The 13,745-nt window shown below is 45.2% G+C and overlaps 1 protein-coding gene across 2 annotated transcripts in view; it reads left to right on the forward strand.

Moving 5' to 3' along the window:
- LOC101826587 (desmoplakin) overlaps positions 1 to 13,745 on the forward strand; it is a 45,371-nt gene that overhangs the window by 13,074 nt on the left and 18,552 nt on the right. For both annotated transcript variants that reach the window (XM_005066373.4, XM_005066374.4), the window contains exons 2-11: positions 58 to 160; positions 1,831 to 1,979; positions 3,047 to 3,221; positions 7,032 to 7,160; positions 8,035 to 8,085; positions 9,329 to 9,490; positions 10,561 to 10,665; positions 11,463 to 11,558; positions 12,698 to 12,823; positions 13,301 to 13,453. In XM_005066373.4, coding sequence (XP_005066430.1) covers positions 58 to 160; positions 1,831 to 1,979; positions 3,047 to 3,221; positions 7,032 to 7,160; positions 8,035 to 8,085; positions 9,329 to 9,490; positions 10,561 to 10,665; positions 11,463 to 11,558; positions 12,698 to 12,823; positions 13,301 to 13,453 — 1,249 coding nt within the window. The remainder of the gene's footprint in view (positions 1 to 57; positions 161 to 1,830; positions 1,980 to 3,046; positions 3,222 to 7,031; positions 7,161 to 8,034; positions 8,086 to 9,328; positions 9,491 to 10,560; positions 10,666 to 11,462; positions 11,559 to 12,697; positions 12,824 to 13,300; positions 13,454 to 13,745) is intronic.

Raw genomic sequence — 13,745 nt, forward strand, 5'->3', positions numbered from 1 at the left:
GATATTATTTTTAAATTCCTAAAAGTCATCTTCTGTCTGTTTTCTTTGTCTCCACAGTCAAACTGGCACCATGTCCAGGCACCAGAACCAGAACACGATCCAGGAACTGCTGCAGAACTGTGCGGACTGTCTGATGCGGGCGGAGCTGATTGCACAGCCGGTAAACTCTCTCTCTCACTTCTCAGAGTCTGGTCCCGGCCCACGCTGGTTTCTGAGGAGCTCACGCCCTCACCACAGCCTGTGCATCCCTGTTGTTGGGCCTCTCACATTATTAGTGTCTAGAGATGGTCTTTTCAGGCCAGACAAGATAAGGATGTTACCTTAATCTATTTTCTGTTGCTAATAACAACGCCACAGACTGGGCGAACTGTAAAGAAAAGAGGTTTGCTTTGGCTCATGGTTCTGGCCCAAGCTGAGGGCAGCATCTGGCAATGACCTTCTTCCTGGCAGAGACCCCAGGTGGCAGAAGGCATCACATGGCAGCAGACAAAGAGCACACAACACTCCTAGCCAAGTTGGCTTTTATAGCCGCCCCACTCTGAAGATAACTTATTCATGCATTAATCACATGAATTGATGAGTTTGGCTTAGCAATACTCCTCCAACTCCTCCCATACCTGGCTGACTCCTTCCTCCAAAGCAGGTAGGGTGTACCAGTACTCAATTAGAACATGCATGAAGCTCTGTGTGTGGCTTGTAGGGACTGTGGATGCCTTAGCATTGCCAGTTTATTATTTCTATGGACGTGCGTTCAAAGACTAAAACGAGTGTTTGGGAAGTTGTGTCACATTTACTAACACTTTTGCGTACAGAAGTAAGATGCCTTTGGCCGCAGCTGAAGGAGGGCAGCAAGTGGAAAATGGAGCTAAGCCGTTAAATGGCAGCGAAGCAGCGGAGGAGGCTTTCTGTTTACAAACATCTTTAATGTGAAGTAGACAGACTCACGAGAGACTACAAAATGGGTCTCACGGACTTCTCTCCCAGCCCCCTCCATTGGTGACATCTGACACAACTGTAGTGTGCCATTCTTTTTTTCTGAAAAAGTTATGTCTCTCTGAAATACAGGGAAGGCTCAGTGGTGTTGAAGAGGCCCTGCCTTGTAAGTGGTCCCGCCATCTTAGCTCAGTCAAATTCGCAGCAAATAGGAACTGGGTGTAAAACGAAAGATTGAAATTCAACATATGGAAGGAAGGAGAAGGCTGGCAAGTTGGTTCAGTGGGAAAGGCTGTTGTCATGCAAGCCTGACCACCTTAGCTTGATCCCTGGAACCACATAATGTGGAAGGAGATAGCTAACTTCACATATAAACACGCACACATACACACATATATGTTTTGAACTGTTTTTTATTGTGTGTGTGTGTGTGTGTGTGCATATGCTTTTGTGAGTGAGTGTTTGAGTGAGTGAGTGAGTGAGTGAGTGAGTGAGTGCATGCCAGGGGAATGAGTATAGAGGTCAAAGGACAACTTCCGGGAGTTGGTTCCCTCCTTCTACTATGTGGGTGCCGAGCATCCAACTCAGATTGCCAGGCTTGGTGGCAGGCACCTTTACCCGCTGAGGCATTTCACTGGCCCTGTTTTTGTTTTTGTTTTTAAGATAGAGTCCCTCTGTATACTACAGGTCAGCCTCAAACTCCTGATCCTCCTGCCTCAGCCTCCAAAGGTGTGGGATTAGGGGTGAGTACCACCGTGCTCAGCTCAGTTAAAAACAAGCAGTTTGACTAGGGGTTCATACCATCTGTTGCATTACAGTAGACGGTTTGCTTTCATGGATGAACATGAATCTTTTCCTTACAATCTTACACATTTTCATGCGAATTCTTCCTGCTAGGAACTGAAGTATGGAGATGGAATACAGCTGTCCCGGAGCAGAGAGCTGGATGAGTGTTTTGCACAGGCCAATGATCAGATGGAAATCACAGACAGCTTGATCCGGGAGATGCGGCAGATGGGCCAGCCCTGTGATGCTTATCAGAAAAGGTATTGGGTGCAGAGCTTGGCTGGGGACCTCCAGATGGTGACCTCAGGCTTTTTCCAGGGGATGCACACATGCCCCAAGAACACCTCCCTTACTTGGGACATTGTAGCATTATCTATTTCAAATGTAAAACTGCAACTTTCATCTTTTGTGGACTCCCGAGATGCTACGAGAATTAAGTAGACCTGCAAGAAAATAACCATTCCAAAATGCTAAGCTCTTCCTGGAATGGTAGCAGAGCCCTGTGATCCTGGGTACTCAGGAGGCCAAGCTGGAGGATCAAAAGTTCAAGGCCTGCCTGGACAATTTAGTGAGAACTTATGTCAAAATCAGTTAAGTTGCTTTTGTTTTTTGTTTTTTTTTTTTTTTAAGGACAAAGGATGTGGTAGAGTACTTGCATGGGGTTCAGTTCCCAGTGCTGTAAGAATTCTTTGCTAGTTTGAAAGACTGAGTGGGTCATGAGCCTTCCCTCCATTTAGATGGTGGCAGAGGCCTCTGGTATAGCATTTGACCTCTCCAGAGGCTGACATCAACTTGTTTTTGTTTTTTGGTTTTTTGAGACAGGGTTTCTCTGTATTGTTTGGGAGCCTGTCCTGGAACTCACTTGGTAGACCGGGCTGGTCTCCAACTCACAGAGATCCGCCTGCCTCTGCCTCCTGAGTGTTGGGATTAAAGGCGTGTGCCACCAACACCCGGCTGACATCAACTTTTATTTAATAAAGTGAGACTTGGAGTTGGAAGTGGTTGTTTCACAGCAGAAATATGTAGTTTGAATTTGCTCTCATGCTTTTGAGGCCCGGGGTACTGGAGAGATAAAATTCCCAGAATGAAACTCAAGAGAAATCGAGGCGCTGTCATGTTAGGCACAGGCAGTGACACTTTTCATGATGTTCTGGGTTGTGAGTGGCTTCCTAGCATTTATACTTCCGTGTAATCAAATTGGAGGTCATAGGGTAAAGGAAAAAAAATCTTCCAATGCAACATCCTTAGCCTGTAGATCGACCCAAAGGAAATCCAGAAAAGGGTTTTCATAGGGTGTTTTCTTGTGACAACATTGTTTTCCTTTCAGACTGCTTCAGCTCCAGGAACAAATGCGAGCCCTGTACAAGGCCATCAGTGTCCCTCGAGTCCGAAGGGCCAGCTCCAAGGGAGGTGGAGGGTACACCTGCCAGAGCGGCTCTGGGTGGGATGAGTTCACCAAACGCCTCACGGGCGAGTGCCTGGGCTGGATGAAGCAGCAGAGGGTAAGAGGGTAAACCTACGTGTGCTGGTACTCAGAGCCCTGAGCCCAGGTACTTCAGATGAAGAGGGTGGTACAGTCAGTCCCCCCCCCCCAGTGGCAGACACCTGCTAAGTCACCGGGTCATTCTGTCTGAGTTGCAACCGACCTCATCTGAATCACACAGACACTGGAAAGAAAGAACGCTTCTATGGCTCATTTGAAATAGTAAGGCAAGAGTGAGAACATTTTAAATTAAAAATAAGCTGTACAATATTATCACGTGGGAGGAGTTGGACACCGGGACACCGGGTGTTCTGGTTTGGGCTCCTTGGTGCTTTTTTGAAGATCAGTTGTCTGACTGTGTAAGTCTCAAGACACTTGTGTGGGGGTCAAGTCAAGTAATGGCACTAGGAGTATGTGCTGATCTTTTCCCTGCAACTGGAATGTCTACAAAGTATTTCTCAATGCTAATTACTGTTTTGTTGTTTTATGTAGTAATTAAGGCTGGTAATGAACAGGTGGCCAGAGAAACATGCCATAATCATGTAGATGGACATTTATAATGAAAATCTTCCAATGAGCCATCCCTCTTTGAGAGGTGGATATGTTAGAATGAGACATTGTGGAAAGGTAGTTATGCAGTGCTGTAAGAACTCGATTAATTGGTGGACCAATTTCTAAGTGGTTCTAGAATTTCTTAGCTATTTTAACATTCCCTACCCTTTCTTTGAGACTGTGTTAAATTGTGTTGCCCAGGCTAGTCTTGAACATTCAGACTCAAGTCATTCTCCCAGGTCAACCTCCAGAATATATAGGACCACAGGCAAGTGCCACTTACTCCCAGCCCAGCCTTTAAAAGGTTTTGGGTGTATTCTTGTGTGGTGAGTCCTTTTGCCACTAATTCATTTCAATTTCATTCACTCACTCATTTGGTTATTATTTAAGTTTATATTTTGTTTGTTTTCTTTTCATTTTTTATGTGTATGGTGTTTTGTTGCCATATATTACCTGTATATGGCATATATTACCATATGCATGCAGTGCCCATGGAGGCCAGAAGGGGGCACTGAATCACCGAGAACTGGATTACAGAGGGTTGTGAACCACCATGTAGGTGCTGGGAATCAAACCCAGGTCCTTTAAAAGAACAGTCAGGGCTCTTAACCAATGAGCCATCTCTCCAGCCCATTTGTTTTTGTTTTTGAGGCAGGGTCTTGCTTTGTACCTTAAGTGAGCCTCAAACTTGTGACCCTCCTGCCTCATATCTCCAAGATACTGGGATTATAGTGTGTTCTACCATGCCTACCTCCACACCCTCTGTTTATTATGAAGATCATAAACTATTCTGGAAGGTGGAGTAGATAATAGAGAAACATCAGCGATTATCTCAGAAACCTAACTGTTTTTGTTTGCACGTCTTCAGATTCCCTGCAAGGCTTTGAAAACCTCTTTGCTTTTTGAGACAGGGTCTCATAGAGCCCAGGCTGCCTTGAACTAGCTGTGGAGCTCAGGATGACTTTGAGCTGCACAGACCCTGGCCTCCATTTCTGAACACACATTTCTTGAGCATTCATTTACATTGGCACAATGATTGATAGAAATGGAGGGCTCAGAAATGATGGCTCATAGGTATGAGGATGAGTATTATTGAAGACAACAAGAACAAGATACACCTCAAATGCCAAACAATTGCCTTGTAAGAGCTATAATAAAATCTTGCTTAGGAGTAGGGAGAAAATGACATTCTAGTTCTGAGGAAGACTTGAGTTAATGGGGCTTGAACTGTACCTTCAAGGATCCTTGATGGGAGGCAAGACAAACTTTGAACCAAAGTAATTATGAGATGTCATATCCTCTGATGTCCTCTAAGACAGCATGACAGTTACATTAAGTGACAGCTCAGAGTTAGTCATTTTCGGTATTACTGTGGGTGTAGCATTGTAAGAACACTTTGTAGAGCTGGGTGTGGTGGTACATGCCTATAATCTCAGTCTGGGCTACATAAGGAAACTCTCCAACACCAACAAATGGACAAACAACAGCCACAAAAAACAAAACAAAACAAAACCAAAAAACAACAACAAAAGTTGGTAGAAAAATCTGTACGTCTTTAAACTTCAGGAAATGGCATTCTCACACAAACATATTGTTCCATCATTTCCTAACACCCATGAGCCATGCTTTTGATATGGTCAGATGGCTCTTAAGATTCTCAGCAAACTAAAAGCTGCTTGGTTCCTGCTGTAGGTTTGCAGTGGTTTTGTGTGGCCTTTTCCTTCTTACCCCACCTCCCCCAACACATAGTCTGCATTCTTCACTCACTCCCGGGAGACCCAGCTGAGGCTTGGGCTGATAAGGGAGCCCTTTCCCCAGCAGTGTGTCCAGAGGCAGACACACATCTCCCTGCCAGGGTTCCACTTTGTTTCCCTCATCTGTGCTTCTGCTGATGGGCGAGCCAGATACTATACACCTGGCAGGTAATGAGCTGTGTGAGCTGGCCCTGGGTCATCCCTAGCTTCCCGATGGCATAGCAACTGCTGTTTCTGATTTAAAGCATGGACAATTGCAGGAGACAAGGGCAAAGTCCTTGCTAACCTTCAGTTCTCTGACTCTGAAAGGGCTCCTCTCTGAAGCCTTGCCAAGAGCACTAGAACACGGGTGTGGCTTAGGACAATTGTGCTCTGTTCTTGCTGCCATCCCAGCTTGGGATGTTTGCCCTTGGCATGTCCGACAGATGACACAGGTGATTTAGAAATTTACATGTGCTCATGCAAAAGGAGGAAGAGACGCTGGACTGAACCTCCCTTTGAAATGAACCATACAGAGTTTTCACTGGTTGAAAAGGAATTTTGAAGTGCTGTATTTCTGAGCCAGCATTTAACTATATAACGTTCATCAACATAATTTAGTGCTGGATTTGTAGCCTAATGGTAGGTCACCTGCCTAGCTTTTGTGAGCCTGTAGATTTGATATAGCAAGAGTAAACAAAAGATGATTTAAAGGAATAAATAATGACTACTTTAGGTTAGTGTTTAGTCTGAGAGGCAGTGCATGATTGTGTCATTAATGATTTCTGACATTCGTTTAAAAAATGATTGAAGAAAGAAACGTCTATTAGTACTTACAATGTATCATACATACTAGTATCCAGTCATACAAATTTGCATTCTCCTTTTCAACTTTAAAAAAAATGACATCATTGTCATTGTGTGTGAGTACAGGACCTGGATGCCAAGGTGTTGGGGTCAAAGGACAATATTTGGGCATCAGTTCTCTCCTTCCACTGTGGGTTCTGGGAGTCAACCCCAATCCCTTTTACCTGCTGAGCCATTTAACAAGCTCCAGCCCCACACCTGCATTCTCCTATGTAGATTCGTTTTCAGGAGACCAGTCTAGGTGGCAAGGAACCCATTACTGATTTTCTTCCTCAGTGCGTCTTGGGCTGGAGCCAGACTAATTGAATATGTATTTGGTGATTCTCATTAGCCATTTGGTAATCTTAAAACATTAACAAGTATTTTGACTTCAGACCATACTTCATATAGTCAGTCCGTCCTCCCTCCCTCCCTCCCTCCCTCCCTCCCTCCCTCCCTCCCTCCCTCCCTCTCTCCCTCCCTCCCTCCTTCCTTCTTCCTTTTCTATTGAGATGGGTCCTTGCTGTGTACTTAGGGTAGTTTTGAACTCCTGTATTCAAGCTTAGCTTCCTGGGTGGTTGTATATTTTGAGTTTTATCTGAAGCAGAGCTGTGTGTGATATCTTGATCCCCGATGCGACAGAGAAGTGGGTCTGTTGCAGAGGAGGGACATTAAAGGGCTGCCCCCCCTTTCTGCAGGCGGAGATGGACCTGATGGCCTGGGGTGTGGACTTGGGAGCAGTGGAGCAGCACATCAACAGCCACAGGAGCATCCACAATGCCATCGGAGACTACCGCTGGCAGCTGGACAAAATCAAAGCTGACCTGGTACTTCACACATCCATCATGGAGGCTGTAGAAGGCTGTGCCACGGGCAAAGTTGTCTGAAACCCACAGCTATTATTTTCTTTCCAAGGGACTAGAAATTAAAACAAACAAAACAAAACACTCCATTGTGTAAAAGAGAAGGGGGGAAAGATTTACGGGTCCTGGAGAAGGAATTGAACCAAATATTGAGTTCGCGCAGGATATCATGAGTTTATGGTTTATGCATAGGTATCTAGGGAGGTGGCAGGTAGGCCATCACTGCACAAAGCAAAGCATCTGAAGACAGTGAAATTATCACGTAGCTTATATTGCTGGGGAGTCGCTGAGTTTTCTTCTGGGTGGGAATAAAGTCACATTTGCCCTTCAGGAAATTGTATCTCATGTCGATACCTCTCCTGGGCCAAGTGAGGGTGACAGCACAGGACAGTAGTCTGGTCTCGGCGCGTGGTCGTGTCTCAGTGTTCCTCACCGGCCCCTGTCTGCATGCATGAAATCACTTACTGTAACGATCCAAGTTTCACTTCCACTTTGCCCTGCCTTTTTACAATTTAAACCTTACTCTTGTCCACTTGAATATCTGCTCAGCTTTCTCCTTCATGTCTCTAAGATCTGGAGGATCCAAAATCATATTTTCTATAGCAAGCCTTGAAGTGATAAGTGTATTTACTTTGTGGAGAAGGCATGAATGTCCAGAAAGAGACCCTCAAACCATCTGGGGAAAGGTCACTGTGGGTAAAAGACCTCATAGAGCAATTGCATCTTTTTACTGAGGGGGCCGAGGCCAGCATCTTACAAGGAGATGTAGAAGGGCTACCCTTTCTATAGACCTCCACGGGCAGGACAAAATAATTACCTGCATTTTCTTATTTCCCAGCGCGAGAAGTCCGCAATCTACCAGTTGGAGGAGGAATATGAAAACCTGCTGGTAAGCCCATTTAGCCTTTGTTGTCAGTTCAGCTCAGTTCCTTAAGTGGTAAGGGTCTCTGGTGGACCATACTCTTGGCTTGTGTTCACCAAAGAGCCAGGACACACTGGCTCCTGTGTTCGTAGATGATAATTTTATCGTTGCTGCTTCTCTTTTAGAGTTGATGTTTCGGAGGTTTTGGTTTGGTTTCTGAAGACAGTGCCTAGCACTGTCCCCTTCTCAGGTTAAATTTTACATAAACGACTCTTGTTGGATGCATGCAGCTGATAAAGGGTTGCAGCCTTCTTGAACAAATATAAACAGGGATGAAGTATGTTTTCCTCACATGTTTTACCAGCCTGTCATCATCTCGTGACAGACGGTGTCAGCAGCGATTTCCACACTTCTATTTGTGTCATCCAGTTTTCACCTTTGCAGGTCACAGTGCTTTTAAAACAGTGTGGCTGCTGGGGATACACTACCTTTCCTGTCGGAATGGGCATAAATCTGATGGCACCTGAAGTTTATGTGGGCAAAGCCCAACTTACCCATGAGAGAAAACACGAATTATCTATGAGTCTAGTTCCCCTTTAGTTACCTAAATTTATTAAACCCAAACATCACTATCTTTTAATTTTTTGTTTATTATAATTGGGTGTGCATGTATATAGGTATGCATATGCTGTAATGTGTACAGAGGTCTAATTTTTTGTTTATTATAATTGGTGCATGTATATGTGTGTGTGCATGTATGCGAGTGTGTGGGTATATGTGTCTATGCATGTGTGTATGTATATAGGTATGCTATAATGCAAATAGAGGTCAGAGGACAACTTTGTAGAGTCAGTACTTTGAATGGGACCTGGGGATTGAACTCAGGTCATCAGGCTTGTCCAGAAAATGTTTTATCCACTGAGCCATTTGGCTGGCCTCAAACAACATTGTCTGAATCAAGACTCTTCAGAGGCTGGAAATGTAGCCCAAAAGTAGAGTGCTTCTCTAGGGTGAGGGAGACCCTGAGTGTCTCCAGCACCAGGCGGGTAAAGATGAGAAAGACCCTTTGGAATTAGGATGTTCGGATCTGAGATTGCCCTGGCCCCACAAGCATCACAAATTCGGACAGGGTCTCTCTCCTATACCAGGTGATGCAGCAGGTTAAGAGGTTTTACCTGGTCTCAGATGGTCTGGGTAGAGAACGACACAGGTTTGACGGCACAGTCCCTGCGTGTTGTTATCTTAATGCCGCTCTCGGACTTGTCTGCAGAAAGCGTCCTTTGAGAGGATGGACCACTTGCGCCAGCTGCAGAACATAATTCAGGCCACCTCTCGCGAGATCATGTGGATCAACGACTGCGAGGAGGAGGAGCTGCTGTACGACTGGAGCGACAAGAACACAAACATTGCTCAGAAGCAGGAGGCCTTCTCTGTAAGAGCCCCCACTTGCCTTTAGCCTGCTGCTGGGGTAGGGGGACGAGAGATCTTTTTAAATAACTTGATCAGCCACTTGTAATTTAACGTTGGGAACACTGCTCAGGGATGGAAGATTTATTTGGTTTTATTTTATGTTTGCCTGCATGTGTGTCTGTGTACCATGTGCATGCAATGCCCACAAGTGCCAGAAGAGGGCATCATATCCCCCAGGAACTGGAGTTACAGGAGATTGTTAGCTGCTGCGTGGGTGCTGGGACTCGAACCCAACTCCTCCGGAAGAGTAGTCAGTGCTCTTAACCACTGAACATCTCTCCAGCCTCTCCCCCTTTATTTTTAAAGATAGGGTTTCCCTCTGTAAGTCAGAAATGCCACTGTGTTGTGGAACTCAAATAATCATCTTGCCTTATCCTACCAAGTAGATGGGACTATGGGGATGTACCATTGCTGGCTGAACAGACTCCCATCCGCAAGTTCATTGTTTAATCTCTGAAGACAGTGATTCGTAGGTAGTGTGGGAATATAGCCATCTGGAGTGGGTGGCGCTATAGAACAGTGAGTCAAAATCTGGAGTTAGGAATTTGAAAATCTGAAGTCCAGAGTGCTCTCTCTGAAACTTTGAGTGCCACCATGATACCATAAGTAGAATATTCCACACCTGACTTCAGGTGACAGGTGACAATCAAAATCCAGGGGCCCCGAAATATTATATAACATTATCTTCAGGCTATGTGGGTAGGGAATGTAAATGAATTTTGCCTTAAGACTTGAGTCCTCCAAAATATCTCTATGTATATGCAAATGTTCTACAATAGTAGATCCCAAATCTGAGACCTTTGTTTCACTTTCCATCCCAAGCATCTGGAGTTAGGGATAGGTCATGCCACAAGTCCAACCTTGACTTTCAGCATCAAAAATGCTGTTATTCTTGAGGACATTGTAACATGAGTCCTTAGAATCAGTCACTCCCAAAATGCAATTTTGTATGTAGCTGCCTCTAAATAGTGTAATGTAACAGAACCCTAACTGACTCTCTGTAAAGGATTTATTTGGTCTTTTCTTTCCCAGATCCGCATGAGTCAACTGGAAGTCAAGGAAAAGGAACTAAATAAGCTTAAACAGGAAAGTGACCAGCTTGTCCTCAATCAGCATCCAGCTTCAGACAAAATTGAGGTAGGCTTCATGGGGTTTGCACTTTTACTAGGGAAAAGAACTTCATACAAGACATCTCTGTGGATGAATGGTGCATCTCCATTATGAAGCTGTGCCAACTTTATCTGCTATTTGGGGATCAGCACCCTAGGCTAGAGATTGGCACATTTTTCCCCTTTGGAGAACCTAGAAATATTTTATACTCTACCAAATGATCTCTGTCACAATTACTTAACTCTGTTCTTGTATCATAAAAGCATCTATGGACACTGTAGATGAATTACTATGACCGTGTTCCAATAAAGCTTTATTTATAAGTAAAAGCAGTGGGCCAGATGTAGCCCTTGGGCAGGATTTGCTGACTTTTGCTGGAGACTGCTATCTGTGGGCTAGACTCAAGGCTGATGTAGGTGGTAGTGTTGCCATGGCCATAGTAGTTGTTAAACTGAAATACCCACGTTATCTGATAAAAGTTACTACCTTAAGTCCGTAAAGATTTCTACTCAAATGCATCCTGCCTCCCCATGATGTAGTGCCCCAGTGCCTGCTCTGATTGGCTAGTAGCTGCTCAATTTGGGCAAGACCTATTTTTTGAATGATATCCCTTTGATGGTAACTCTGTTTGTAAGTACTAACTGCACCAAGAGATCTCAGGTGGTATATTCTGTCTCCAGGCATTGGACAAAAGTTTGCTTGGCCTGGGGTGAAATGAATAGGTATCTGTTTCATGTGGCTCATGGGTCTGTGCAGGAGGCCCCCCTCTGTGCCTCTGAGTGGGCACAGGAGGCAGCTGATGTCTTGATGCTTTCTTGTTTCAGGCATATATGGATACACTTCAGACACAGTGGAGTTGGATTCTGCAAATCACCAAGTGCATTGATGTCCATCTCAAAGAAAATGCTGCCTACTTTCAGGTTTTTAGACATATCTTTTCTGAAAAATTTATATTTGCGTGTGTGTGTGTGTGTGTGTGTGTGTGTGTGTGGCAGTTGCATGTCATAATGGGCATGTGGAGGTCAGAGGACAATCTGCTTGAGTTGTCTACCATGTGGGTCCTAGAGATAGGGCTCAGCTCATCAGACCTGGTGACAGGCATCTTTACCCACTGAGCCATCTTGCTGGCCCTGGCTGATACTTTAGAGTAGCCATGGAATTATGAGAAGAATTGTTGATGACAATGATGAAGTCTGGTTCCAGTCCTTCTACCATGTAGTTGTGTAACTTTAGAACATGTCACAACTCCTGGCTTCCATTTCTCATGTGCTAAATGGGAAGATCAGACCCATGGTGATTTCCAGGGAACTTTTCCTAGTCTAAAATAATATGGTACATGCATGCATTGTATGGATGAGGTGTTAATAAGCACATATGCTACACAGATATGCAAATAAGGGGGTCATATGCATTGCAATGTTATCAATATCTTATCTTTTGAGTATGTGTTAGAAGCAAGGAAGCGCTCTAGACTGTATTGTTTAAATCCTACTTACTGTCCTTGGTTTAGAGGATCACAAATCTGTGATGTGGTCAGCAGTCACTCAGCTGCTACCAAGTCTGTGAATGCTTCTACTCTAGTCTTTTTCTTTAGCCACTTAGAAGAAGCTTGCAGGGGCTGGCTCCTGAAACAGAACTACTAAATGGTTGTGTTGGTTAGCTGGCCCCTAATTTTAGCAAAACGCCCAGGATAATTAACTTATGCAGATGAAAAAGTTTATTTGGCCAACAGTTTTAGATGGTCCAGTCTGGACCCCATGGGCCCCATTATTCTAGTTGGTGAAGAGACACCTCATCATAGCAGGGAGCTCAGGAGAGAGCAAAGCTGACCGAGAGTAAGGGGGGAGACGAGCAGACTGGGGTTCCATGATTCTTTCCTAAAGCACACCCTAATGATCCAAAGACTACCTTTGGTGCACTTTATTCTAAAGATTCCACCCCATTCAATGCCACTCTGGGAGCCTGGCCTTTAACACAAAAACCTTTGCATGACAGTCATGATCCGAACCCTGGCATCGAGTGCCTTTTCACTGACTGGAGCTGTTGTCATCCCTAACAGTTTTTTGAAGAGGCCCAGTCGACTGAAGCCTACCTGAAGGGCCTGCAGGACTCCATCAGGAAGAAATACCCCTGTGACAAGAACATGCCTCTGCAGCACCTGCTGGAGCAGATCAAAGAACTGGAGGTACCGTGCTCCCCACCCCCCGCCAGCCCCTCAGCAGCTGCACCCAGGGGATTTGATGCACCCCGGACCCAGGGCAGGCTGTGATGGAGCGCAGCACACACCCAGAGCCTATACCTCAGTGTCTTCCTCTTTCCGTGGCATCTCTGTGTGCCCAGCTGCGGGAAGGAAGGGCCTTTGCTCCAGTAGCTCAGTTATTTACTGAGTGGGGAGAATGCCATGACTTAACTTGACCACTCCCTTGGGAAAACACACTTCTCATTTTATCCACATGGCCCTTTCACAGAGACGCTCTCTCCCGCCCAGTTAATTCAACAGGCTTACCATGGAAGGGTATCTTCCCTCCTGCTGAATTTGTGGCTTATTATTACTAATGGAACTACAGCTATATTTCACTCTGATGTCGTGGCAGCTTCCCCAAGAGGCCTCTAAAACTCACAGGGTTCCTGTGGTTAAAGCAGATTGTTCTTGCAATTGCAGAAAGAACGGGAGAAAATCCTTGAGTACAAGCGGCAGGTGCAGAACTTGGTAAACAAGTCTAAGAAGATTGTGCAGCTGAAGCCTCGGAACCCAGACTACAGGAGCAACAAGCCCATTATTCTCAAGGCTCTGTGCGACTACAAACAAGACCAGGTGTGTACTCCACATAGCAGAGCCTTCCCTCTTTACGTAAGCTTTCGTCAGACAAGAGAGCAAAACTAACCTTGGGTTCAATAAGCGTCACAGTCATGTCTTTTCTAAATGAAGCAGTCTCCTGTGGAGCGAATGCAGTGACTCAGGGCCGAATCGCTGAGGACCGTCAGGAGCGGGAGCGGGATGGTAACTGCTTCCTTTGGGTGCTGCTGAAGGGAGGCAAAGCTTCGTGCTGTGCTGAGCCTGTACTGTGCCTCTGAGCTCCACCCCTCACTCAACAACGGTTGTCTTT

Source organism: Mesocricetus auratus, unplaced genomic scaffold, assembly GCF_017639785.1.
Source record: "Mesocricetus auratus isolate SY011 unplaced genomic scaffold, BCM_Maur_2.0 Super-Scaffold_100013, whole genome shotgun sequence".
NCBI lineage: Eukaryota > Metazoa > Chordata > Mammalia > Rodentia > Cricetidae > Mesocricetus > Mesocricetus auratus.